The following is a 26,475-nucleotide window of genomic DNA, read 5'->3' as shown; positions in this document are numbered from 1 at the left end:
GACTGCCCATGCGCAGAGTCCCCAGTGGCCCTTGTGGCTAATGAAGAACAATAAATCATGAAAGGTTTTTCAGGTAGAGTCGAGAGAGAGAGAGAGAGAGAGAGAGAGAGAGAGAGAGAGTGGGGGGAGACAGAGAGAGGGAGAGAGAAAGAGACTGAAAGAGAGAGAGAGGGAGGGCGAGAAAGAGGAAGGGAGAGAGAGAGAGAAACAGTCTGCCCTTCGCCTGAGAGAAGAAGCAGAACGGGTCCCCGCCGCATTAAAGTCGAAGTCTCGATACTCTCACCTAATCATTTAATCAAAATAACTGTTGAACCGAAAACAGAAAATGTCAAAGACCGGGATTTTGCAAACCAATGTTTAGGAAATACAAAGGAGGGGGAAAAAAAGAAGAAAACTTTTCATGCCACTTATTTTTCATGTCGTCATCCATGAAGAGCTAACAAAAACATCGCCGGCGAAAAAAAATAAGGCAATAAAGACGCTGAACAGAATAGGAAAAACTGAAAGGAAATAAGATAGGAGGTGAGCATATTTGGGGGGGGGGCTCGTCGCATGCCACAGCCGTAGCGTTAGAGCCGCTTGGTTGCGCCGCCTTCGCACGCGACATCACCCCGGCAAAAACAACGACTCTTTTTGGAGTCCCCGAGACCTGTAGATAATTAAAGCTGTGCTAAACACAGATAAGACAGACCACTGCTCGCCTTGATTCTTTTCTGAAATAGTTATTGCACAGTTAGTCGAGACTTCGACAAGCGACTTCGCTCCAGCTCCAGTAGAAGAGGCGGAGCCTTAACTTATTAAAAGGAACTTGTCTTTGCCCGATCACCTGCAAACATGATGATGATGTCTCTGAACAGCAAGCAGGCGTTCACCATGCCACATGCCACCCTGTCCGAACCCAAGTATTCCAGTTTACATTCTTCTTCATCTTCGACTTCGAATGCGCCGTCGTCTTCCTGTTCTTCTAGACACAGTAGCACGATCAGCAGCAGCAGCTCAGAGGCGATGCGTCGAGCGTGTCTCCCAACCCCACCGGTACGTATTCTGCATAATCACCGCTTAAAGGCACATTTTGACAGCCCACTTTTTTGCTTGATGTTTTTTTCATGTCTGCACAGCAAATCACCCAACACCTCCATTTTTTTCCCTCCCAACTTATGTATTCAGTCGGGTTTGCCTTTCGTATTAATTTTTATGACCTGGGATGTTGCATGTGTCTTGTTTTGTGCGTTCTTTTTTAGGATTTCTTTTTTTTACATTCTGGAAATGTTTTAATCCGAAGAGTGGAGAGAGAATTCCCTGCTGACAGTAATGTGTGCATTCTATTTGCAATTGCAGAGCAATATATTCGGAGGTCTGGATGAGAGTTTGTTGGCCCGCGCTGAAGCTCTCGCGGCGGTGGATATAGTCTCTCAGACCAAGAGTCACCATCACCCTCCACATCACAGTCCTTTCAAGCCGGACGCAACTTACCACACCATGAACACTCTCCCTTGCACCTCCTCGTCTTCTTCTTCCTCTTCCGTGCCTATTACTCACCCTTCCGCTCTGGCCGGCCACCACCACCATCACCACCACCATCACCATCATCAACCACACCAGGCTTTGGAGGGAGACCTTCTGGATCACATCACCCCAGGACTGGCACTCGGGGCAATGGCGGGGCCTGATGGATCGGTTGTTTCCACACCGGCTCATCCCGCCCACATGGCAGGCATGAACCACATGCACCAGGCAGCGATCAACATGGCTCATGCCCACGGGCTCCCTTCCCACATGGGCTGCATGAGCGACGTGGACGCCGATCCCAGAGACTTGGAAGCGTTTGCCGAAAGGTTTAAGCAGAGACGTATCAAACTCGGGGTAACCCAAGCGGATGTGGGTTCGGCGTTAGCCAACCTGAAAATTCCAGGTGTTGGCTCCCTCAGCCAAAGCACCATCTGCCGATTCGAGTCGCTTACGCTGTCCCACAATAATATGATCGCTTTGAAACCCATCCTACAAGCGTGGTTGGAAGAGGCGGAAAAATCACACCGAGAGAAACTGAACAAACCCGAGCTCTTCAACGGGGCAGAGAAGAAGAGAAAGCGTACTTCGATAGCGGCGCCCGAGAAAAGGTCATTAGAAGCTTACTTTGCCATTCAGCCCCGTCCTTCCTCTGAGAAAATTGCAGCGATCGCAGAAAAGCTGGACCTCAAAAAGAATGTGGTTCGAGTCTGGTTCTGCAACCAGCGACAGAAACAAAAACGAATGAAATACTCTGCATGCGTCTAACACGAGCACTTGCTTTAAAAAGAACAATGAAGGCTGAAAAAAAACATACTGTCTTAAGACGATTTGTAAAATATTTCTTAGCTCACCGTTTTTTCAATCATCCATGACAAACAGAACTTTTCATTATGTTCGAAGTGACTGAGAATTAAAAAAAAAAAACTTTCTCTTCTTTACCCAGAAAGGATGTGGAATCATTGTAGAAGATCGTTTGACAGAACAAGTAAGAACGTTTGTTTTCCCCACTTACTATGCTACACCGTTTTGTCAGTGAAATTCAACTTGTTCAGCTTAAATAACCGTAAAAATGTTGATTTACGGAATCTGATGATTTCAGGTATAATACTATAGTAGCTAGACACAGTGGTGACACAAATGATAACAATAATATTATTGTTGAACTTGACGAACTTGGTGTAATTTCAGCTGAAATTCTTCGCGGGCACTTAGGCATTATTATTATTATTGTTATTATTATTATTATTATTATTATTAGTGCATCTATTCTCCCCGTATATTAAGATCTGGTGTAGTTTGAAGAGACGATGCCAAAAACCACATCGCGACAACAGAAAATGCACTTCCGGCAAAATTACATATCTGCCAAACACACCCTGTAAATTATTAAAATACCTGCCATCTACTTAATTTTGAGTTCGGTGTAATTAATTTTATGTATTTGGTCTAAGGGGTGATGATGGCTAACGAATCGCTGAAAGATTTACAAAAATGCTTGGAATATTATTAGAAATTTATTTGCTATAAAATAACACAGTTTGTGCGTAGGGGTATTTTTACGTCATTATTCGATCATATTGTGTAGATATGTAAAGAGCGAATCAAATGTTTGAAAATAATCGGTTTATTTGGCCAAATATGACTTTTATTGGTTGCAATACTACTGCACTACTGCGTGGGTCTCATTCTTATAAACTATTTATTAAGTGAGGTAATGTTTACTTCATTACATATTTATTGGGATTCCCTACTATCCCGTTTTGCTTGAGAAAATCAAATTCTGACAGCAAGCAAAACATGGTGTATTCGACAGGGAAAGTACAGCGAAAAACGTGTCAAAATATTTTGTCGTTTCTCATAAGGTATGAAATGGGACGATTAAGATATATATTAGATAGCTTACTCTTTTTAAATTATTTTTAATGTATGTTTCTTGGTATTTATTTGTATAAAATATCCGCGTATCATCATTACGTCGTTGGTTGTTAAATCACTTTGTTTAGTAATGTTTTCTTGATGGAAAAAGAAAACGGTTTTCATGGACGTATACTTGTATTATGTAAATATTTCATTGAACCAGTCGATGCACATAAATATATGCGTACAGATTTTGCTGTATTACTGTTTTAGCAGAGATAATTTGACGGATTACATTCTGTATTGTCTGATGCTTTTAGTTATTTGTCGAATTACATTTATTTAGTACATTTATGTATTTTGAGTTATTTGAGTATTGAATTGCAATATGTGTTTCATTAAAGAAATAATTTTAACATTTTATTGGAATAAAGTTTTCACTGAGTTTAATTTCCAGGTGTAATTATGAAATGGCTTTTTAATAGATGACTCGCATCTGCAAAATCATTAGCATTATTAATCTACGGAAAAACTGGAAGTATTTGAATCGGGTTGCAGACGCCTGAAAAATATTTCAATTTAAATAATTTATGGCGCACTTTCCTTCGGATTAAGGTGTTGCTGAGCGAATGTGTTTTTAATGAAGCCGAAGAATTGAGTTTTGTGTTAATATGTGTATGTATTTTCCATAAAATCACCGACTTTGATCTAATTTTTGATCTGCATTGATTTTGAGTAGTTCGTTTACGGCCCAACCCGTATAAAACTGATGTTTTTTTGTTTTTTTTTTTTGAGGGAGAGAGAGAGTGAGAGAGAGTCTGGCAGCTTCTGGTGTCTTACCTGAGAGCAAATGCTAATATTCTATTAGAGTCCAATCAGAGAGTCTATAGAGATCTCGATAAGTCCCCGGAGCGTATCGCTGCCAGATGTCAGAGCCCCACAAAAGCACCTTCGCCTGCCAACGTGATGATCTTTATATAAATACACAGCTAGCATTCCATTCCAATAATAGCACGAGCAAGCGATCTGAATTCTGTTTCTTTCTGATAGTAACCCCCAGAAAAAAAAAATCTGGTTTTATATGTGGATTTAAGCACCGTTTTTATTAATCATCCACTTCGGGAATAAATAAGATTCAGGACGCATCACAGAAGAAAAAAAAATATCGTTTTAAACATCAGTTCAGCACCACGGACAGCTATATTTATAGGGAAAGCGATCACACCTGAGGTCGTTGGGTTTGCCGCTTCTGTCATCCTGTTCAAACATTGCTGGTCATTACTACGTTAATTTCTGTGTATTATCAACGCAATTGTTTATATATAGGCGAAGGAACACAACAATTCTGTAGTACTTTGTTGCTTAAGTACTCTTCTGCCAAACCACATCAACCTATTCGTAAAAAGTCAATATTTATATTTATGCCAGCGCTCCCTTCACTTATTAAAATATGAAACTGCTAAAAATCTGTCAAAAAAAGATTCCAAACAAAAATGTCTTAAAGACATCGGGGCCTATGATGAAAATGAAACGGAAATATTAATCTATACATTCAGAAATCCTTATATGAATATAATAGCGACCATGAATCATTTATGCTCAAAATGATAAACAATGACATCGGCAACCACAATAACAGGCCTTTAGAAAATTCTGGCCGTATGGACTATATAAGATACGATACCGAACATAGTTTTAACTATAATTTGTATGCAAACTGAACCATTATTTTTCAAAAAAAGTTAAAATCTAATATACTTAAAGGTGAATGGAGAATAGTATTTTAATATCACAAAAGAATGTTCGCATCTGGTTTTGGCGAAAGGTTACCAAGATAGCGAAAGAACATAGGAATTACTCAGAATTACTTATTGCCGTGAAAATCCAATGTTTTATCCGATACAATCATCATCCTTCCAGTGACTGGTAGTAATTTTTGCACATCTCCTAAATGAGCCATTCACTTAATGCGCTAATATGACCGAATTATTAAATTACACAGCGAATTATGAAAACCAGATAATTACAGGGAGTAAGTAAGTAATCATTAGTTATCTCTGTTAATTACTGTCGGTCAGGGAGAGCTGAGATGTGAAATTCTCCGCGGGAATTGAAATTAACTTTGTGCGCTGAGTCTCCCTGCTTGACATCCGTACTCTGCGCGAGATTACGCCAGTTCCCTAGCGATACTGCTCTTTATTTAATTCTGATAGGAGCCGAGGAAAAAAAAATCAATTTAGCTTCTTTAATATTAATTCTATGTTTAAGCATAAACACAAACATGGATCAGCCTATACGCATATTTAAACTATCTTTTAAAAAAAATATATATTACGAATTTCTATTTTAGAGATTTGGAAAGTAAGGACTTAAAAGCTACTAACACGTACAATACTCTCAATTTGTTAAGAGTGAAACGTTTATATTTCATCTTGGTTGATTTCGTTTTAAGTTGTAAAGAAAGACCGTTGTCGTGTGGTTGGTAAAGGGAAGGCCAGCGTCACTCCCCTTTGTTATAATTAGGCTCTCTGTTTTATTTTCCTCTTTTCCCTTAACATTTTCCCCTTTCACTGGGATGCTGATGAAAATTTAATGAAGCCTGGGACTGTCGGAGCTCCGCCTGGGGACCAGAGAATAGAATATTTTAACTGTACATTTACACCAAGAGTCTGCCTTCAAAGACGTGACTGCTCTCAAATTAGAAGAACCACAGGCCAGAAATTGAATTCGAGACAATACAATCCTTTATTTATCTTTTTTACTATTATTTTGAATGCCATCACGGTATTACCTGTTACAGTGCCCTTGATTTTGTTTATTTATTTTTTCGTTTGTAAATTTGCCCAGTAGATTTCCAGTAGTTGGGTGATTCTGATGTTTTTAATATAATCGATTCAATATTAATTACCACCCGTTGTTATAAAAATGTAAAGTGTTTTACAGAAACTGATCGATGGAGCCGAGACAGCAGCGATAAGAGAAATGGGCGGGCAGTATTTCTTTACAGTGCACCGGTGAGTACAACATGCGTGGTGTAGTTCTTTTCTGCTATTTGTTAGTTTTTTCTCTGCTCCTTTGCGTGCGTGGAAATTTGCAAATGCTATTCGTCGGAAGACGGGAAAGGCAGCGCGCGTCCTGCTCTTTCTCTCGATATGGCCATATCACACGTGGCACGTACTCGCTCAGCCACTCACGCGCTCACGCGCCGAGGCGCGCACGTGGTAATATTTCGGCATTTCACGCTCATTGAGGGAATATATTTTATTGACATTGGATTACCAACTGTTCTCTATTCCTAAATGACAAAGGGGAAATTTGTGGCGAGAAATACATTTTATTAATAACGTCTATTTAAATTCTACAGCTCTGAATTATCTCTCCGACTGTATGCTCTGGAGGACCCAACACATAATTATTCCTAAAAATCATGGGCAACGAGAGGATTCAAGCGCGCGGAGGTAAACCTTCAAGTTAATAAGTTTTATTGTGCTCAGATATTTTAGTAACACTATGAAACAGGTTGTACTGCAAAGCTTAGCTCCCTCGAAGGAATAATTTCCTATATTTAAGGTCTATACCACGGTACATTTAATACTGAACTAATTTCCCCGTGGCAGTTGATCAGGAACAATTTATTACATTTTTCCAATTGGTCTGTGAGCAGGGAGAATTCGTTATACCTTTGCGTTTGTCCACCGGTTGGGGCTGGTTTACCAAAAGCGTCGCTAAGCAGTCAGTTACATGGGTTCGCCATGAAGCAGACATTTCCTTTATTTTATACGGTGTGTTTGGATCCACCGAGCGATTGGGGAATGCAGTTTTGACACAAAATGCGTAAGCGATATTCTTCGGTTAACTACCAACGGACAATAGCGATAAGTTACAATACTACTCCAGAGCAGGCGTCAAAAGACAAATCCATGGCAGTAGGTTGGCCTAACATGTATAAGGTATAAATAAATATAATGCTTTGCTATGAATATGAATCAGTAGCACTGAAATAAAAGAAAAATACCATATATATTCCCTATAAAAAATAAAATCACAAGTCTGATATCTTGAAATTAATAAAATGTATAGTAAATATATAACGAAAATATATAAATTTACAATCTTGCACAAAAGTGGTTAACATGGGTATGACCTGGGACGTAACCTCGCCGTTTAAATTTTGCCAATGTCTGAAGGCCTTTTGATGTTACGTAATCTTGAATTATTCCGTTCCAGTTTATTATATGTAACATGTCCCTTTGGGGAAAAAACACTACATTTGCCAAGATTACAAAATAAGTAACCATTTATAGCAACGGTAGATTTCCACGCTAAATATTAAAAATGATGATTCCAATAAAAAATAAATCACGCAGGCAGGCCTAGATTTAATTCAAAAACGTCACGTTGGACCGGAAATGTAACTGACGTAACACATATACCCAGTGCAATATTTCTTGACAAGGTTACAATTCTGAAGCTTTCAATCTAGCTAGTCGCGTGAAATATAAAAGCCCGCAATACACAACGTAAAGCCCATTGTGTGGTAAGGAATATTAATTGTTGACATAAGTATTATTTTATTATAATCAAATTTAAGGGATTAATGCGACAGTTCATGACATTATCGCGACCAAACACCCGTAGGCCTATAGCGGCACGTCTTCTCGTTATCATAGCATTTCCGCCTGGAAAAAGGTTTATAGTTTCGTTACACTTTTCGTGCCACTGGCCAATACTTCGTCTTTATTCTAAAAGAGGAAAATATATAATACATGCTGTATAAAATAAAACTATGGATTTGGAATGGTAGACTACAAACGGTCGCGCAAAACAGTGGTGTTTGCATCTGTGACTCTTTGTGTCTCTGTCACAGTACACTAAATAATAAAACGAGCCATTTTACTGCATCAGTGTGGAAAGACAGATGTTTAGGAGCATTGACATCAACGAGACGAGTTATGTCCTACTTGGCCGACTGGGGAGCGAGAGTTCTCCGTGAGTGCTTGATGTTGGCAAGGACTTTGATTTGATCTGCCACTGATGTCGAAAGGCTAACCAGAGTTGTTGGGGCCGGCCTGGTGGTTTAATCATGCCCAGTAATGACAGTGGTTAGTTATACTATACCAGTATACTCATCATCAACGTCGTCATCATCATCGTCGTCTTCATTACCACTATCGTCATGGCGAAAGTATTAATTTTGAACGAAAGTCGTACGCGAAACAAACAAGAGCAAACTATTCTCAGAACTATACTGACGCAATGAACTGCTAGCGAATTACTAAAATCGCACCAACAGGTGAAGTAATGTTTTGATATTTTGTTAACACATAATTAAAATATTTGTAGCAGCCATTAAACGTAAGTAAATTCAGCTTGCCTAGAGGTGCGTTACGCTTGACGTCTTTTGTGATTTTCTGGGTGATATTCCGGTATTTCCACACAATTTACTCATTTTGATTTCACGTCATAAAGGCATGTCGAACTGGTTCCCAAAAGAACTTTTCATATAAGGACTCACATGAAGACAGCTTCACAATAAAACAGCACTCCATGCGATTCTGCTAAAGATTGAACTTGATTATCGGTTTAATTTTAATCTATTTAAAACAGATTATGCAGTTATGCATCCAAGGCAGGTACCTGAACGGCTTAAGTAGCCTAATAATCCTTAATGATGGTAATCTTAGTTCGAATTCATGCGCGCAACAAATTGCCTACACGTTCTAAAATTAATAAATTATGGGCGTTAAGGGCATAGCGAGATGTACTGGAGCGACAGTCGACTATTTAAAACGGACCATAAGTGATTCTGGGATCTCGCTTTGAGGCTCAGAGCGCGTGGTGCACTACTGGGCTCTGAACACCACCGAACACGTGACGATGCAAAGAATGAACGCGATTAACGCTGGTTGAATCTCACAAAAGCCTCGAAGGCAGCTTTATGCACGCACATGCGGTCTTTAGATCAAAACCTAAGCTCCTGAAAAGGTGAAGATATCTCACGCCACGGGTCACTCTCGTCCTCCGGTGGGACTGGGTTGGCACACATCCGGATGCACAGGGCGTACAGCAAATGAGTGAGATGTACTGAAGACTGGGCATCAGGTAGCCAAATAGGGAGGTGCTGGCACTGTCTCGGTATATATGTTCACGCAGTTGACAACCCCGCTCCGCTGCGAATCTATTAATCATACCCACAAAGAGTGCCAGAATCGCGGGGCTCTCTTCAGCTTTCAGTTTATACAGAACAGAATCATTTACATAAAGTCCTTAAGGCAAATAACTGTTGGGGGCTCTAATTTATATCTGATCGAAAATTAGCCGTCATTATGCGTTCCATTAGCAGCGTCTTTAATGTGCTTCTAAGCGCCATTTGTCAAGCAGCTAGTTATAATATCCTTCAAGTCTTTAAAGTTGAGAGCTCATTAAAGACTGTGTGCCCTGTTATTGATGCTATTTTATACAAAAAAAAAAACAGTATGGGACCAAGCATTAAAGGGCCTTTCTCCTCTTTTTCCAAATGCAAAATCATTCAGTGAAAACACGACGCTATTAAATTTCACACTGTGTAACAAGGCGAAAAATAATCTGTATACATCCTGAACCCAATCAAACGTTACGTTATCTTAGGTTTTGCAGTATCATAGGCGCCCGGTATAATAAAAACAACCAGAATTCTGAAATGCATGCACTGATTTCAATATTAGCGCTTTGTGCAGGAAGATTAAGAGAGAATAAGCGTAAAGCTTCAGTGGTAATTATGGTTCCACAAGGTGAACAACGGTGTGCGGGTAGTTCAAGACTGCGGTGGCTATAGCAAAAATTGAGAAGGAAATAAATAATTATCATGGGCCTACCTTTTTGTTTTTGTATTTTTTTTCAGCGGCTATAAATTGGTTCACCACAAAACTTTTAAGGCGTTAAAGATTTTTTCTTTTCAAGCCCGAAACAGCAAAAATAAGTATTGAAAAACGTAAGACAGCGTACAGTCCGTCATAGACCGCTTTATTACTGAAGAGGTCATAAGTTACTGATCATCATCTGTAGCCTATAATTAGGAAGCACGCGTTTAGCGCCAGTGGGTGGGAGTTATAATTTTATTATTGGTTAAAACCCAGTGTCCTTATTTTTTCTGCTGATTCCTTCGGGCTAAAGTAATAAAGAGAGTAATTAGAATGCTAAAGACAGATGTAAATAAAAGGAATGAGACAGTGGTGAAGGATGAGGCGCCTGGGTCAGACGCTCATCAAAAAGCCCAGTTGGTAGCAAATGACACGGTTGTCGGTGCCAGAGGCCTCGGGCTAAGGTACGACAAAGTACCGACGCAATTGGCTAAATTAGCCGGAAAGCGAATTTCCTGAGACAAAACACGGACGTAGGGGTATTAAACAGAAAACACAATATTAGAATTAAATATGATCTTCGGATGTTTTAGTTCATTGTTTTATTACATGGAAATGCATAATTACATGCAGTAGGCCTGTTCGAAGTTTTCGTTATTTTTTTTATTAGCCATTAAAAAAATAATCCAAAATACTACCCCCCTGCATGCCTACAAGGTTTTAAAAGTGAATGAAATGTATATAGATGATTGCTATTATTGCCATTGTTGTAAATGACGGGCCAAAAGATGTCACTGATATTTTTCAAATTATTATTCATTTAATTGAAAAGTAAAAACGGGAGTGATTCATCTATATATTATGATTTAGTGGGTCAATAGATATTGAAAATGAATAATTTCCCAGGTTTCGTTTACAGGTGTGAGAAAACACTTCGGTCATATTTGAGAAAAGGCCAGTGCAGTGTGTGTGTGTGTGTGTGTGTGTGTGTGGATTAGGTTTATATTACATTGTGGGAACCATATGTTCCCCACTATGGAATAAAAACCTGTTATTTTGACATTGTGGGGACCATTTTTCAGGTCCCCACAAAGATCTGTGAATGCAATCAAAAAATTAAAAATGGCAAAAATCTCGTATTTTGTTTAGTTACTTATGGATAAGATTAGGGCTGGGTAGGGGTGAAGGTCGTAATGTTGGGATTACAGTTTCCCCCATAGAAATGAATGGAGAGTCCCCACAAAGATATAATTACAAACCTGTGTGTGTGTATAAAATTAAATTGAAATATGATCCCAGTACATATTATTTTTTCATCCATCCATCTTCCAGGGCACAAGGCAGAAATGCCCCGGATGAAATGCAAGTCCATTGCAGGGAAGGACATAAAATTTTATTAATACCATTTTAATTGGCCAAATGAAGATGTTACAGCAGCACTTACCATCGACCAATAAACTTTTTATTCATACGTTAAAATGTTACTCAATTATTTACAAAATTCGACTTTTTCAATTATCGATTTGCATGCTGTTCATGCTTTTTTTCAGGAGGAAATATAAGAGAAAGGAACAAAAAAATGCAACTTAAGTCAGGGCAAAGGTTCTGGTTGGATCTCGCGGTTTTTGCAGGAGGGTAAATTTATCACGGAAACACAGTGCAGGTCACCCGAAAGCTAATCTTGCTTCTGGTGGTACGTATCACAAAGACCTTTCTCACCTGGTACCTCAAACAGTTGCCCTTTTGCTTACTGCCCTGTTGCCCCAGATACAGACGTGATGCGATCTCCTAATCGTTATCCACCTCGAGGAAACCCAGCGTCCACACGCTCGCATTTATCCCAGGCCGAGAGAGCTCTCAAAGTCTGCCGCCTTCCCCTTTGTTCCGCCACGTTAATTTCTGGTTGGCGGCATTAAAACTGCAGTCCCAGCGAAAGGGAAAAGGGGGCGCCATGGAGACTGTTCCGCTCAGGACGTTCAAATATACGGCAAGGTAAAACGCTCCTTTCCCTGACTCAAGTGTCTCTTTCAATACATTTATGGCAAAGGACCAAGGACCAAACACAACCCGGAATTAAATTATGGGCCATTAATATGCTGCAGGAGCAGATTTCCATAAATATATGACAGCAGAAAGAACAATGAAAAGAAATGCTGCTGACATTTCTGTTTAATTCAGGTTGTTAAATCGCAGACTGAGCAATCTCTGTGCGGCTTACGGTCCCTGACCTAAGCAACGCAGCCTATTCGAGCGGTTTTGGTGCACAGTCAAAATCTGGCAGGTTTTCTTTTAATTGCCGTTCCACGGTGTTGGGCATTTCAGGTCCAGAACCTATAAATCCAGACCAGGATTTTGTTTCTACCAAGCAGTGCAGTACTCTGTAACTGTGACTCTTTATGCGTCACTGTTTGGTAGAAACAAAATCTTGGACTGGATTTGTGGCTTCCGGACCTGAAATGCCCAACACCGCCTTTGCTACCCAAGCTTAAATAATAACCAAGAAAGCAAACAACCAAGGAGGAAAAAAATAGAAGCAAAATTTGACATCCCGTCAGTTTTTTTTAACTAGGGCCAGTCCTGGGTGTTTGGGCACCCTGGGGGTGAGATTCCCACCCCCCTAAAGCAGCAGAAAGCAAATTCTGTCAACTCATCTATAGTAAAGCCATTAGAGAAGCACAGAGTATCTGCTAAATATGAAAATATTAAAAAATAGTGTAAATGTCTGTAAAGCCACAGAAGCAGATGAGGCATTTTGTCTAAAATTTTTCCATTTACTATTTTGCACCCCCTAGGCGATCACCTATGTTATGGGCCGACTTTTAACCACTTGTCCCGGTTAAAGTCTACACTGTCAGAAAAAAGGTACAGCCCTGATGCAGTTTTATTCCCCAAGGTACAAACAACAGTAATGTACCCTGATGGTACAAAAATGTTCCTCAGAGTCCATTTCTGAACCTTAAATGGTACATTTGCCTACAGCTATAGGGTATAATTGGCAGACCTTTGTGGGTGCAGCCCCAGTGACAAGAAATTGTATCCTCAAAGGTACAAATTGGTACTTTTTTGTTAGAGCGCACAGCTTATCCTATGTAGCACACAGTACAACAGTGTTTTCCAACCCAGTCCTTGGGGAATCCCGGACAGTCCACATTTTTGCTACCTCTTAGCTCCCAGTGCACTTGTACCAGGTATTCGCTGTTTCTGATTGGCTGGGAGCTGGGAGGGAGCAAAAACGTGGACTGGATCGGGGAACACTGTGGTACAAAGTAGGAGACACCCTGGACAGGGAATCAGTCCGCATACATGCACACATTCACTAAGAGACATCTATAGATGCCGGTTAACCTAATGGCCTGTCTTTGGAAGATAGAGGGAGCAAGTGGGGAATACAATGAGGCCATGCGCACACACACAGCATAGGTAGGGTATGAACCCACAATCCAGGAAGTAGTGCTGCCCACAGACCCAACCCCCCCCCCAACAATCAAAGACAAATTTATGGTCATTGTGAACATGCACAAGAAAATGATTTAGCGGACGCACATAGTGCAAGAATCACAAACAGGAATAGTGTTAAAAAGACAGGAGAAGAAAATAAATGACATTTAAAAAAATACAAGAATTACTTGAAATAGGACATTCTTGTTTTTAAGACATACTTTTTTAAGAAATATATTCTGCATCTAGTAGAATACACTACTTAGAGGTTAATCGCTTTGGTGCAAAACATACATGGATAGCAAATGAGAACATGCTCTCTTCAGTTATATGAGTGGCCTAATTGGTCATAATCCAAGTCTATTAAGCTATGTTTTGTCCTCGGCAACATTTAAAGACCCGTAAACCAGATAGAAGAGGAAGGTGACAGGCAAGCTGTCAGGGGCCGTGTTAGATGGACTCGGGCATCTCAATTCCCCCTACGCCCCCCCCCCCCCAGTATTTGGTCCTTATGAGAGTCTCTGCGAAAACAAAATTAAAAATCACACGTTCTGATGAAAGGGATGTTTGGAAGAGAAAAGGTTAGCGGCATGTGATGTGTTAACTTCCGGGTACTGCAGGAATCGGTACTTACATCGCTGACATATCGACTTGTACTCTCATGAAGTTATACAAAGATAAACAATTGCAATAATAGCAACATAATTACATTGTGATTATACTGTATATTGAGGAAATCATATCCTATAAGTGAGAAAATATATACATTGATACACACTGAACGTGAAATCGGACAGTATGAAACTTCAAAAAAGGAAATGTTTAATTCACAATTATAAGTGTATACTGATATATGCACACATAGGTAGAAATGGGCAGATAACAATGTATCTTATATAAAACAGTAAGTTCATTAAAAGGTAAAAGGAGGCCTTCGGCTCTGTATCGGCTGCTCCGGCCTGACTAGCAGTGATATGGTGAGCTGAGGGCTTTTCATCCATTCAGGTTGATGCTGTGCTGCAGCAGGCCTTTTGGACGAGTGCCGAGCAATCCAACCAAGATGGCTTCATCAGAGCTTTTGGCCCGAACCAACAGGGTCCCGTCCTGTTTGTCATGCAGGTTGCCGTGGGAATTTAAGGACGGGCTGGGGCGGGCTGCATGCGGGTGAGCTCTGTCCGAGAGAACGTTCCCGTTAAAGTGATGAATCCCCTCAGGACAAAGCGAAAAAAAGTGATTGAATCGTCCAAGAACACTTACAGCGGCCCATAACTCATGTTCCCTCATCAGAAGCGAGTGGAGGGGGGACGCATAAGATTGATGTTTGTAACATTGCTCACAAAAACATAAAATGTGCCCTTTATGTCACGTAACGATCTCAGCTTTGGTTCGCCTCGCCTCTCTCCCGAACCCACTAACCAACTAACCTTGCCGGAAAGGTTACCAGTAACCGGAGTGTTAGCCTAGGAGCCCGCAGTGTAAGGTTACAGAAGACATATTACACAGGTAACAACGCGGAGCGTGATTAAATCAAAAATGCCATATCTGTAGCTAGGGTTGCTAGTCAAAATCAATAAGCTTTGGCTGACGTTATGTTGTGGTACAAACATACTGAAAAACAAAATGGCAATCAACAATAAAAAGTAATACCGCCTAAGGTTTCATATTGATTTAACTTCCGACTTCATCTGCGGTGCTTCAGTAAGATTGTCTGAAATAACACAAGAAGCCTCGTCATTTGCCAGAATACTGCTTTAAATCCACTTAAATCCATCCAGGACTCATATCCAGTTCAGCACTTGACTATATTGAATAGACTGAACTGCTCAGGCTCCCGATAAGCTGAAAATATGAATGCATTGCACAGCCCTAAAAGCCTGAGTGCGGATATTAACTGGTTCATCGCCATACATCTCCTGCACAAACACCGGACACAAAAACACTTCCAACAAAAATACTTCCTCAGCAGAAACATGCCAGTAGACTCATTGAATTGCACGGCGCAGTTGAAGGCTACAGAAATTACTTCTGAAGTGTCTTTGCTGAAGTTGAGTACAATCATATTTAATTCAGTCGGCCGGTGCAGGTTGCGGTGATGCAATAAAGATGCGATCTATGCAGTCAGAAATAGGACCCGAAATGCGACTTTTGGATTTCAAAGGGCCGCACTGCCTGGCGCCCAGCTTTTGGTGGTACACAGAGAACTGGAGACAGAGTGATGTTCCTGCGATCTAGGGTGACACCAACCAAGCTTTGGTCATAAAGGGTGGGGGCTGTAGGAGCAAAGACACGGCCTAGTGAATTAGCATTGTTCCGACCATGTGACACCCTAAGGTCATCATTCACACGCTACGCAGCGCAGCATTGCCAAAAGAGAGCCGGCCACTGTGTCTGATTTGATTAACCGATCGTCAAAATGCGAAGCCCCTGCCCTTTTGCCCAGCTCCCACAAAACCCCGTCTTTGGGAAACATGCCTCGACCATCAGAATCTCCCTTTATGTCGCAGCAGACCCGACTTCCACACCGTTCCGCTCTTAGAAAGTCCTCCGTGCACCGAAGACGAGTGGAATAACAAGCGGCCAGTGCAGCTCCTGGAGCAAGCGTTACGCGCAATCCCGCCAATCCCGCCGATCCGGCTTGTAATAGAGCACTGTGGGATTTCATCCCCGTTTTTTATCTGCTCGCTCTTTAATTATTTGTATCACCTGGACGTGCGCCAGATCCAATTACAAGCCGTTTTAACACACAGAACGGGGCGGTTTTGAGGGTCGCGTCTCGAAATATTTGGATCGCGGCCTAAAATAAGCAGGACATCTAGACAACGAGGGAGGTGTTTGGGTCTAATGACCCGTATGGCAAAAACAGCTGTGAACATGGAGCAACAGGCCCGATGTTGGACGGATCACTCGGTACAGTACACAAACCCAAACTGCCTCAGAATTACTTCATTGTAGTCCTACGCTTTCTAAAATATTCTTTTCTACGGGGTTGGGTGTCGGGCAACCATGCTATAGGGTTTAGACTCAATAACAGGAAAATAGATGTAATATCTTGTCATGTGAACTACAACTTCTAAGCATGTGTTTATATGTAAGTTCAGTGAGAGCTAATGAATTGTTGGACCCACAAAGCCCATTAGGTGAAAGCCAAGGAAAAGCTGTGAGGTAACAGATGGATTTGTGGCTCAGCAATTGAAGCCCCACAGGCTTTGTACCCACCCCCACCCTGTAGGCCCATGTGTTGGTCCCTGGCACATGCAGAGGTGTGTGTGGGGGGGGGGGGACTGGCCTCCACTCTGCGGCCGACTGGCTAATCATGCAAGAAAGACCAGGAGGGAGAGATCGGGAAGGCAGGGATGCAATCGGCACAGCGGCGGGTGGGAAGGGAAAGGGAATAGATCCATCCATCTTTTGTCAGCGACGCTGTCAGGGCGCCCCATGTGACCACTGGTGTCAGGGCAGCCTGATGCCGTCCCAGCCGCTGTTACGTAACACGCCGGTGCTGTGACTCCGTGTGAGTAGCGTGCGCGTAAATCGGCCCGTGACTGCCAGAGTAAGCGTGAATTTTGCGGGTTCCACAACAGAAATATAAAAACTTGAAACTGAAACATAAATAAGCTTGAGGCAACTTTGCATGCATTAAAAAGTTTTAATTGGCAGGGGTGGGGGGGGGGTAGGTTTAGAGATCCTTAACTGCATTTATATCAATATACCAAACACTTGTATGATGAGGACGAAGTGTATTCTGACGTCATCAAGACACAATTACATAAAATTATACCCATAATACCTAAAAACGTGTTACAGTAGAAAGCTAAGGAAAACCTAAATATTTCCACAGGAAGTTATTAAACTATATTGCAACTTGTTAGCCTGGTTGCCGTGCCAAACGGCATTTCTAATGCGAAAACGTCTTAGAATGCGGCAGGCCCGCTCTACGTCAGCTCCGAGAGCGGCGGAAAGCGACACCATGCGTGGTAAACAACAGAGCGATCCGTCCCCCATCTGTTCATATGTCCCACTTGTTTAGATGTATTTTGCCATTTCTTTTAAACATTGCCAAATAACTGCCTAAGGACATCTAACCCGGAGAACAGAACTCATTTTGAGAAGTGCAAAGACACAAACTAGGCTTTGAAATCCTTGCTGCGGGTAAAAAAAAAACCCCATTTGACCAAATTAAAGGGACAAACTACGATTTTTAAACAGACGCCTGTTTTGTATTACCGCAAATCACGTTCTATGTATAGCAATGATAAAATGACAAATATATTTGTTAGATTATATATGTACTATGACAACACAAGTGAATACTAATTTATTTAGAGTTATAAGAGTGTATGGTCAAGGTGCTTAGATGTATGACGGAGTACTGGTTCACATCCGGGTTTCCTATTCAGTCAATAAGACTAATTAAGCTGTATTAAGGTGAACGCAGTCATTGTATGGCATCGTCAATGGAGTAAATTAGCAACAGAATGACACCTGAAAGATTTAAATACTGAGTAAGTTCATATATAACAATTTCAAGAATTCAATTAAGAACGAGAAGCTGTCCTTGTCCCCCTAAGATCGCCCATGACATTTTTATCATACCGAACCCATCCCGAAGACTCCGGGCGTTAGAATCCTTCATTTAAATTGCAATAATTTCATAATGATTTCAAATACTTCAATGTCGCCCTACCAACCAACACAGAACACCTGCACGTTATAATACTGTACATATTTCCATGTCATGGCACGAATGCATTCAGCGGCTGCCATTTAAAACCGCCAAATTGCCCAGTAACGCCAAGCCTGGCTGTGGTTGGCACATCGGACACACCCGGTGACCTAACAGCTGTTTTCATTTACTTAATTACTGTCACATTCTACAAAGGGCTTTTAATCCCATTTAAATACCACTTTTTATTGAATTATCCTATATATGCATATACATCTTCAAAGGTCCTTCATCAAGCCCGGTCCCAAATGTAATTAAGATTTTTTTCAGGATATAAACAAACAAGCAGAGCAGCCGGAATAAGGGGAGGGGGCGCAGCGCAAACGTAGGTATCTGCATTCATAATCGGGGTTTAAATAAGCTCCGTGGATTTGAGCAGGGGGGGTCATTGCGGCTTTTATTCCTCTGGGTGGGATTCTCGGGGATGCTTTATCCCCTATCCCCACGCACGGACGCACACGACTCTAGCCGATTCACGTGTAGCGGCGCGCCTTCCTTTATACCGTGCAGCCCCCCCATTTACTTTATCACGGCAGCGGTGTAATATGCATAATTTAAACAACGGGGGAATGTGTCTGGGCCGCCAACCACCTGCTGGCTTTTATTAGCTAATTAATGGTGATTTATCGGAGTTGCTAATTTGAGTGGCGCAGATTGCCTTCAGGAATTTCTGAACGCCGTAAGAATCCTGATGGTAATTATGCTTATTTGATGGGCATTCTGCTAAAACAAGAAGTTCCGTCTTTGGTGGCCGAGAGCAAAAAAATAGTAATAGTGATGACCTTGTGTTTTTTTGTATAAGTACCTGTTGTTGTTTCTTTAAATATACGTGTGTGTGTGTGTGTGTGGAAAAGGAAAGGAAAGAGAACCTGTGGCTGCGATTATGAGCTCGATACTTCTCCGATGACTTCCGTGTTAATGTTCGAGGTTCCAGGAAATTCAAATGACAGTCCAGCATTGCCTGTTCTCATCTATGAGCAACTGCCGTTGACAGATATGCAGCCAGATCCTCCCCCGAACGGTTGCTCGAGTAACCATATTAAAGATTAAACATACACCGAGACAAGCCGGTGTTAACTATGATATTGCCACTTTCACGTCATGCTTTACGTTTGCCATCTAAGATCAGCGTGGAGTTCTGAGGACTGTTAAAGACATTTTGAATTTTTACATGGAATATTTGCATCAGCAAATAAATCCAAGTGCTTTCAAGTTAAAAATCTGCGACATGCATCTGTTAATCTTTCTTCCATGAGCTCTTATGTAGTACAAGGTTCCATTGAGCCTAGATCTTAACCCAGAAAACCTAGAGCACAAAGCTGGGGACGTTCTGGATGACATGCATGCCAATAATCAGATTAATAATCAATAATCATCTTTTTCCTTCCTGCGGTGTTTCAAAACTGGGGACCCACAGATGGTCCATGTTTTTGCTCCCTCCCAGCTAAAAATGTGGACTGTCTGAAGGTTCCTGAGGACTGGATGAGGAAACACTACCTTACTGCATACCCTGTCCAAGGTCACAGGGGGGCTTGGAGCCTATTGAAGACAGCTTAGGACGCAAGGCTGGGGTCCGGCCTGGATGGGATACCAGCCCATTACAGGGTATGTGTACTTTAACTTAAAGACGACTATTATCCAAACTGAATGTCTTTGGACTGTGCGAAGTAACCCACCCAACCCTGGGTGAACATGCGAAACACACAAAAAAATGTTCTTAGGGCACAATGAAATATGATTGGTTCAAAGAGATACCCAGTAAGATTGCAGAGGGGCTGCATCCAAGCAACTAGAGGAGGCGACACCAACCAATCAGATGTTGCCATTGTGCCCATCTATATTGATATTGTGTTGAGTTTCTTCAAAATAATACAGCATTAAAAAGGTAGAGCTTAAGAAATATTTGTGTTGCCGTTTTCATAAAATTAGCGTTAACATCAACTTAAGATGCTGTTAATGAAACAATCAGCGGTCCGGTTGATATCTTTTACAGCACTGTGTTTTGTGGCATTCCACTGCTGTGCATCTTCAGGTCGGCAATCAGTCTTAAAGTAATAATTTGACACACGTGCACTTTATCTTTATTTCGGTTCATTTGTTTTCCCCGAGAGAGAGCAATGTTGCGAGATACACTGATGAGACACAGAACTCTCACACTGCGTGCATATGCTGTTCAAACAACACAGCCGTATCCCCGGGCTACCTCTGCGAGCAGCTTTGTTGTCTCTGAAAGCTGACATAAAATCTGTAGAGATGCGTTTGCAAAGATCTTCCCCCACAAGTTTACAAGATACATCCCTTTAAGTGCCAGAGACCTGGCCCTGACAGTGAGAGCTGCCCTGTAGGGTCTGCCCGTCTCCAATCTGTCCCCATGCGCCTCGCTTACAAAGAAGCCCAAATCTGCCACATATTGAACGCTAAATCACAGGTCCTCTGGCTGAGGCGGTATTGCATGAGAGGTTATGTAGAGGCGTGGCGTTGTGGTCTTCGCCATCACAGGCTCAAGACAGGCCTCAGTCAGTATGCTAATGAAATTTCTAATGCTTTACAGGTAGCTGGCTGTACTTTGCATATTAAAGTCAACGCTCTGGGAACTGCTGTCTGGCCATTAGCACAGAGCCAGTGAAGCTCAGTGCCGGTATAGCACAATGTTGGTGAAGTGCAGTACCAGTCTGAAGCGCAGTGCCGGTGAAGCACAGCTTCACTTGCTAGGCATCAGACTAGATCTTGATCCAAGGACATACTGGTAAGGAGTAAACAGCTAGTTACACATCTGTCCACCATTTCATCTACTTATTTGATAAAGACGCGATGTCGAAGATGTAGACAAAGCACGACAACACAAACTTACATGGCAAAAAAAAAGGCGAAACAATGCCCGCATGGTTAAAAAAAAGTTTTTAAATAGAATTCAAAAATAAAAACCTGTTATGCTACTACCTGTAATAAAACTCTCGCTGGGTTTAAGGGTTCAGGGATATTAGTAATAAGCTAATGTAAACCCGTTCATCAAAGTAATGCCCATAATGTAGCCGGGACAGCAATACAATGGGAGGTCGCCGAGTTTACAACGCGGAACCGTAATGGCTAAATGTCTTTTACCTCTGGGAGAACAGCCAACGCTAAAACTCGAGGGGTTCTTCTATCTGTCCCTGGCAGTAGCAGCTTCCAGGGAAAGGGTAAAAAAAATGAGATAGTGAGAAGAAGAAGGTGTGATAGCCCCATTTAAGCAAGAGCGACTCGGTCATGGGGAGGGTAATATAAGGACCATTGTGCCCGTGAAGGCGGTTATCATTCTGCTGCTCCTGTCTCGAAATGCTCTGGGGATTCCTGAAACGAATAGGAGCAATAAGTTCACTTTGCAGGTTTAATGCAGTAATCCTTTATTGCGAGCGCCGCGCATTACCTTGCACTGAGTTTTATGCAAAATGGTTTGAAGCCTTGATTTTTTTTTTAATGATGGCTCTAATTTGTTAGCCGGCTTTAAATTATTAATCTCTTTTATATTCGAGTAGTTATTACATGTCATAACTGTATATCTATGGGGTGATATTTAATGGCATGTACCGGACCTTAGGAAAAGCGTGGGTATAAAACAATATTAAAATGGATAATTAGGTAAATATTTGCACAGGCACTTTTGCAGGGCACACTTTGCGAGGGCCCGGGAGCAGCAGGAGGGGTCCTCACACTAATGGCGACAGTAATGTTTTTAAAACCGTAAATGAACTGCTTGATAAAATCAGTACGCGTTTCTCCTACCTGAAGTGCCGGTGGCAGGAAATGGATGCCTGTTCTCCGTGCCATTTTGGTACCATGCAGGCATGACAAGTTTCATAATTAAGACCGCTATTATACTATTATATATATATATATATATAAGGGAACAACACAGAGACATTGATTTAAAACGAAGAAATTGTATATTATTTTTTCCAGATGGTAAATAAAAAAAAAAACAATAAGTAGCCTCTTCTGTGCCATGACAGTGGGTTAGTCCCCTTCATAACGTGTCATGGTGAATGATTGACAGATTGGGATAAGGAAACTGGAGGGGCAAAAAAACAGTACACATTCTTGTAAACTGGAGTCTTCTTTGGGAATATATGACACGTCCGCCCCTCCCCAGAATAACAATGCCACAGCAGTCCCTCGCAGACACTTCCCGGAAGGAGAAGACGGTGCGTACGTGAGGAACAGGTGGACACGTGGAGCAGAAGGGGGGAGGCTGAACCCTCAGCCAGACTCTGGAGTCGTTCCACATCAGCAAACCATCTGGCCTCTGCACGGACGTACACTGGCCACCCCACCCCCAAAATCACTATCTATTTCTGCATCCAATAAAAAGTGCCGCGCCTTCTGTTTTCTTTTACAGACCTTTGGTGGGGGGTAAATAGAGCAGTGGGTAGCTTGATGGTTAAGTGCCCGGACTTACAACATGTCCTACTGTTGTACCCTAAACTCCTGAGCCTAGCTTGAGCAGGTTCAGTGATTTATATCTTGAACATCTTTTACTTTGGCAGGGCAAAATGCACGGGCACTTATATGAAAGCACAGACAAACAAATACCTTGTGCATAAGAACTTTTGTTAAAGGTGTAACTCATTTTTAAAGTTTACCAAACAAATAATGATTGAGAATTTGTGTAATTGTCTTTCATACCAAAATGTGTTGGCATGTCTTTGGCATTAAGTGCAGTGATTTACAGCTTAGCCGTGTCTGTGTTGCGTGTTAAAATAGAGCATGTGCTATCCCCCCCCCCCCCCCCATGTCTGTCTCCTAGTACAACTCGAAATTCAATTAGTGATCTCCTGGCAGGCGGCCCGGCCGCCCGGAAGTGGGCGTGGTTATAACGATCAGTGTCATGTGCTCAGGCGAGCGTGTGGCGACTGCCTCTTAATGGCCTGGTGAAAATGGGTGGGAATGGCCCATAATTAGAGAACAATCACGGCATTACCCACACCCCCAGCCATTCCCCTCCCTCCCGGCCACCCTCCTCTCTCCAGCAGCCCTCGGCTATGGTCACCAGCTGGTGGACAGCCCCGTGTTTACAAATCACAGCTGACGGTGCCTCACTCCTCCTCACAGAAAATAAAGACAGCGGTGGAAAGCAAAGACTCCAGGTATCGGGCTGTCAGCTCCTTTTCGTCTGCGGTGTTTCATCGACGATGTGGAAGCCGGCGTGCAGGGAAGCGCCTGGGATCTGAGAGCTGAGATTCGGGGCCAAGTTTTCCCGAGTGCTGCACCACCCAAAGTAAATCTTAACTCTTTCGTTTCAGATTCATTCTGTTTGGTTTTAATTGGTAGATATCGGTCCTATTAGATGCTGTGCATCCCAAACTGTGAGTCTCAAACGCATTTAGTACACACAGGCAGAAAAAATTATGTTCATGAAGCAGAATTGATATTGGTATGAAAAAACTAATGTTTCTGCCTCAAAAGACAGAAGTCGGGGATCACGGGAGTCCTGAACCTTAAGACATTCAGCTGGTGAGTTAAACATGAGAAAGGTGATCAATCACTTAACAGACTGATTAGGTAAGACTGATTTTACAGTGCTGGATTAAGGTCCTGTAATCCTTACGCTCCAAGGCATCTAAAACCATAAAACAAAAGAAAATTATCATTCTGAAACTTTTTTTGGCAGATACTGCTACATTGTCTACTATCGTTATTACAATGGAAAGTTTCAACAGGGGTATAACAGAGATTTGTGTGTTCAAATAACTGAGAGAATTTGTAACCAAGCCTGGTAATAAAGTGGAGTATTACAAGTCCAATGACTCAGCCTTTCTTATAATTACTCTAAGCATTATTTTGGGGCGCCTGTTCATTAAATCACACGTCTAGAATACGTGAGATAACTCCCTCCCACCTGATCATACCCTGCTTGTCCTCCTTCCATACTGGGGCCTCCCCATGTGTCCACATGCCCACCTCCCAATCTGGCACTGCACTGCCCTCCTCACCAGTTCTCCAGCATGCCAACTCGGTACCCAGCGTAAATTTGGTTTTAACATTGTTCTGGATCAAATCAGCCTCGAAACCCGGCACAGAGTATTGGTAAGGACATGTCGCTACTGTCCATACTAAAATCGACGCCCTCACCTGACAATAAGGACTACCAAAAAGACCCATATCTTTTGTCGTGCTGACCCCTGACACTAGGGGGGGCAAAAGCCAGCATAGAGGGAGAATCGAGGTCGGAGCATGCTGGGATGGAGACACTTGCCTCACGGCCCAGTGTTTACACTGAGTGGCGGTAGTGGGGGCGTCACGTAAGGGGGTGTGTTTCTGATGCGGAAGCCCGTTGGTAATTCGAGGACGGCGGAGCAGGCAGCGAGAGGCAGCCCAGCTAACCAAAACAGAAGTGTCACCTTCCCCGTCTGGGGAATTCTCCCCGGCGCGGGAAAACAAAGAGGGGGGGGGGGTTGGAGGACGTGGAAATTCTGCGTCAGGTCCCCGTGTTTGTATAACGTTGTGTCAACAATGGAGCGTGAGCGCATGAAGATTATGGGTCTCCTCTGCCGTCACTCCATAATGTGTTTGTATGAATCTATAAAGCAGGACAGCGAGATGGAAGCAGTATTAAGTTCTGTTAGAATATCTCATCAAAGGATGGTGAAAGGTCAGACCTTTTCTGCACTGGTCTCTCCTCCAGTTTACTTTTCATTACTGGAATGCAAACGAAAAACAGGTCGTTAGCGTTTTTTATCGGGAGGGGGGTATCCTAGTAGTGTGGAGTAATGGATGTTTATGTTATCGTTCTGCTTACAAAAAATACAGGACTAAATAAATAAGATTTCAGGGAGCTTGAGGATATTTTTCTTTTTTTTTTTCCTTTGTTAAATTTTAATTGCGTTATGTCCCTGATTATTTTAGAGCAGAATTAATAACATCAAGAAGGAACGCGACTGTCGACGTTGGCAGACATAGTCAGCTGACCACTACAACTGCCATGTGATGAAGGACATTGAAAATCATGGTGGGGGGGGCTGGTGCCGCTTGTCCATTGACCTTAGGGTCCCCTGTGTTGTTATTGGGGGGGGGGCCTTTTAGACCCGAAATCAGAACGAAAATGGAGCCTCGTGGCCAGGATGGTGCAGATGATTCCTATGTCAAGGAGTTTCCAATTTCCACTGAGTACTGGGGGGCTGGGGGGGGGGGCATGGTGGTTAACACCTCCTATTCCTGACAACTGTCCAATTATGTATATCACACTTGGCCTACTGTTTGCACTAGAAGTAATCAATAACGGATGTGGTTGACTGAACATAGATTTTGGCAGAACCAATGCATGAAAACTTAATCATCTGCTCAGAGTGGAAAAATCAAATAGAGCAGGTATGAGGCGGCAAGGCGGGGGCCTTATGATTGTGACCACCAGCTTTTTTACCCCCCCCCCCCCCGCCCCCTTCCTGGCCCGACAAATGAAATTGGTGGCAGGTGGGGGGATATAAAAAAATCCACCTCAGTTTCATGAATTAATGTAAACACAACCCATGCAATTATTTTTCGGTGGTCATTTTTTTTTGGTGGGGGGTGAGAGAGTTGGGGGGGGGGGGGTGGGCACCACAGGTCCAATTTGATGAAAATGCTCCGGTTACTGGGGCGTTTAATTGTATATATACAGCGAACTTAAAAGTGTGAAGGACAGGATGGGGACGGGGGGGGGGGGGTCGGGGGGGGGTTGGGAGGGGGCAGACACGAGGGCGCCATCCGACAAGTGGAAAATTTCATTCAGCTTAAACATAGCATTTCTGTTTATTGATCCATTGCAGGGAGGGCCGGGGACAGGCAGGATAAGGGGATGGCGTCCCCACTCATTTTATGGCGGGGGGGGGCAGGGGTGTGCACTGCTCTGGACAGGGGGGTAGCTAGATATTCTGGGCCCCCCCTTATATTATATAATTTTACCTATTCAAGGGCCCCAGTAAAGGTACCCACGCCCCCTCCAACACCCCCCTGCTCTGTATTCCGCTATAGGTCTGACCCAAAAACTTGAGTACTGTACTGGATGCTGACATCAAAAACACCAATCCTGAGTTTAAGCATCGCAGTAACATTCATCAACTCAAGGGGTCAAGTAGAGCAAACCCTGAACAATAC

General features: G+C 42.4%; 1 protein-coding gene and 1 long non-coding RNA gene across 3 annotated transcripts; both read left to right on the top strand.

The window, feature by feature from the left end:
- The first annotated feature begins 255 nt into the window (after positions 1 to 255).
- Positions 256 to 2,672, top strand: pou4f2 (POU class 4 homeobox 2). The gene is made up of 2 exons (XM_049005194.1): positions 256 to 1,035; positions 1,339 to 2,672. Exons 1-2 carry the CDS (start codon positions 835 to 837, stop codon positions 2,272 to 2,274), a joined length of 1,137 nt encoding a protein of 378 aa, XP_048861151.1. The 5' UTR covers positions 256 to 834; the 3' UTR covers positions 2,275 to 2,672.
- Positions 2,673 to 18,563: 15,891 nt separating this feature from the next.
- LOC125728111 (uncharacterized) lies at positions 18,564 to 24,073 on the top strand. Of its 2 annotated transcripts, none has more exons than XR_007388927.1 (3): positions 18,564 to 18,691; positions 19,811 to 19,971; positions 23,455 to 24,073. It is a non-coding gene; the product is annotated as an uncharacterized LOC125728111 (long non-coding RNA). The 2 variants fall into 2 exon arrangements; XR_007388928.1 differs by lacking the exon at positions 23,455 to 24,073 and adding an exon at positions 22,496 to 22,936.
- The last annotated feature ends 2,402 nt before the right edge of the window (positions 24,074 to 26,475 follow it).

This window comes from Brienomyrus brachyistius, unplaced genomic scaffold, assembly GCF_023856365.1.
Source record: "Brienomyrus brachyistius isolate T26 unplaced genomic scaffold, BBRACH_0.4 scaffold157, whole genome shotgun sequence".
Lineage (NCBI taxonomy): Eukaryota > Metazoa > Chordata > Actinopteri > Osteoglossiformes > Mormyridae > Brienomyrus > Brienomyrus brachyistius.
This window is presented reverse-complemented; position numbering and strand designations above follow the sequence as displayed.

What these genes read in the sequence shown, in the direction of transcription:
- pou4f2 (XM_049005194.1), top strand. Translation starts at nt 835, where the DNA reads ATGATGATGATGTCTCTGAACAGCAAGCAGGCGTTCACCATGCCACAT. An exon ending in CGTGTCTCCCAACCCCACCG is followed by an intron (nt 1,036 to 1,338) that starts GTACGTATTCTG and finishes TTGCAATTGCAG; the next exon opens with AGCAATATATTCGGAGGTCT.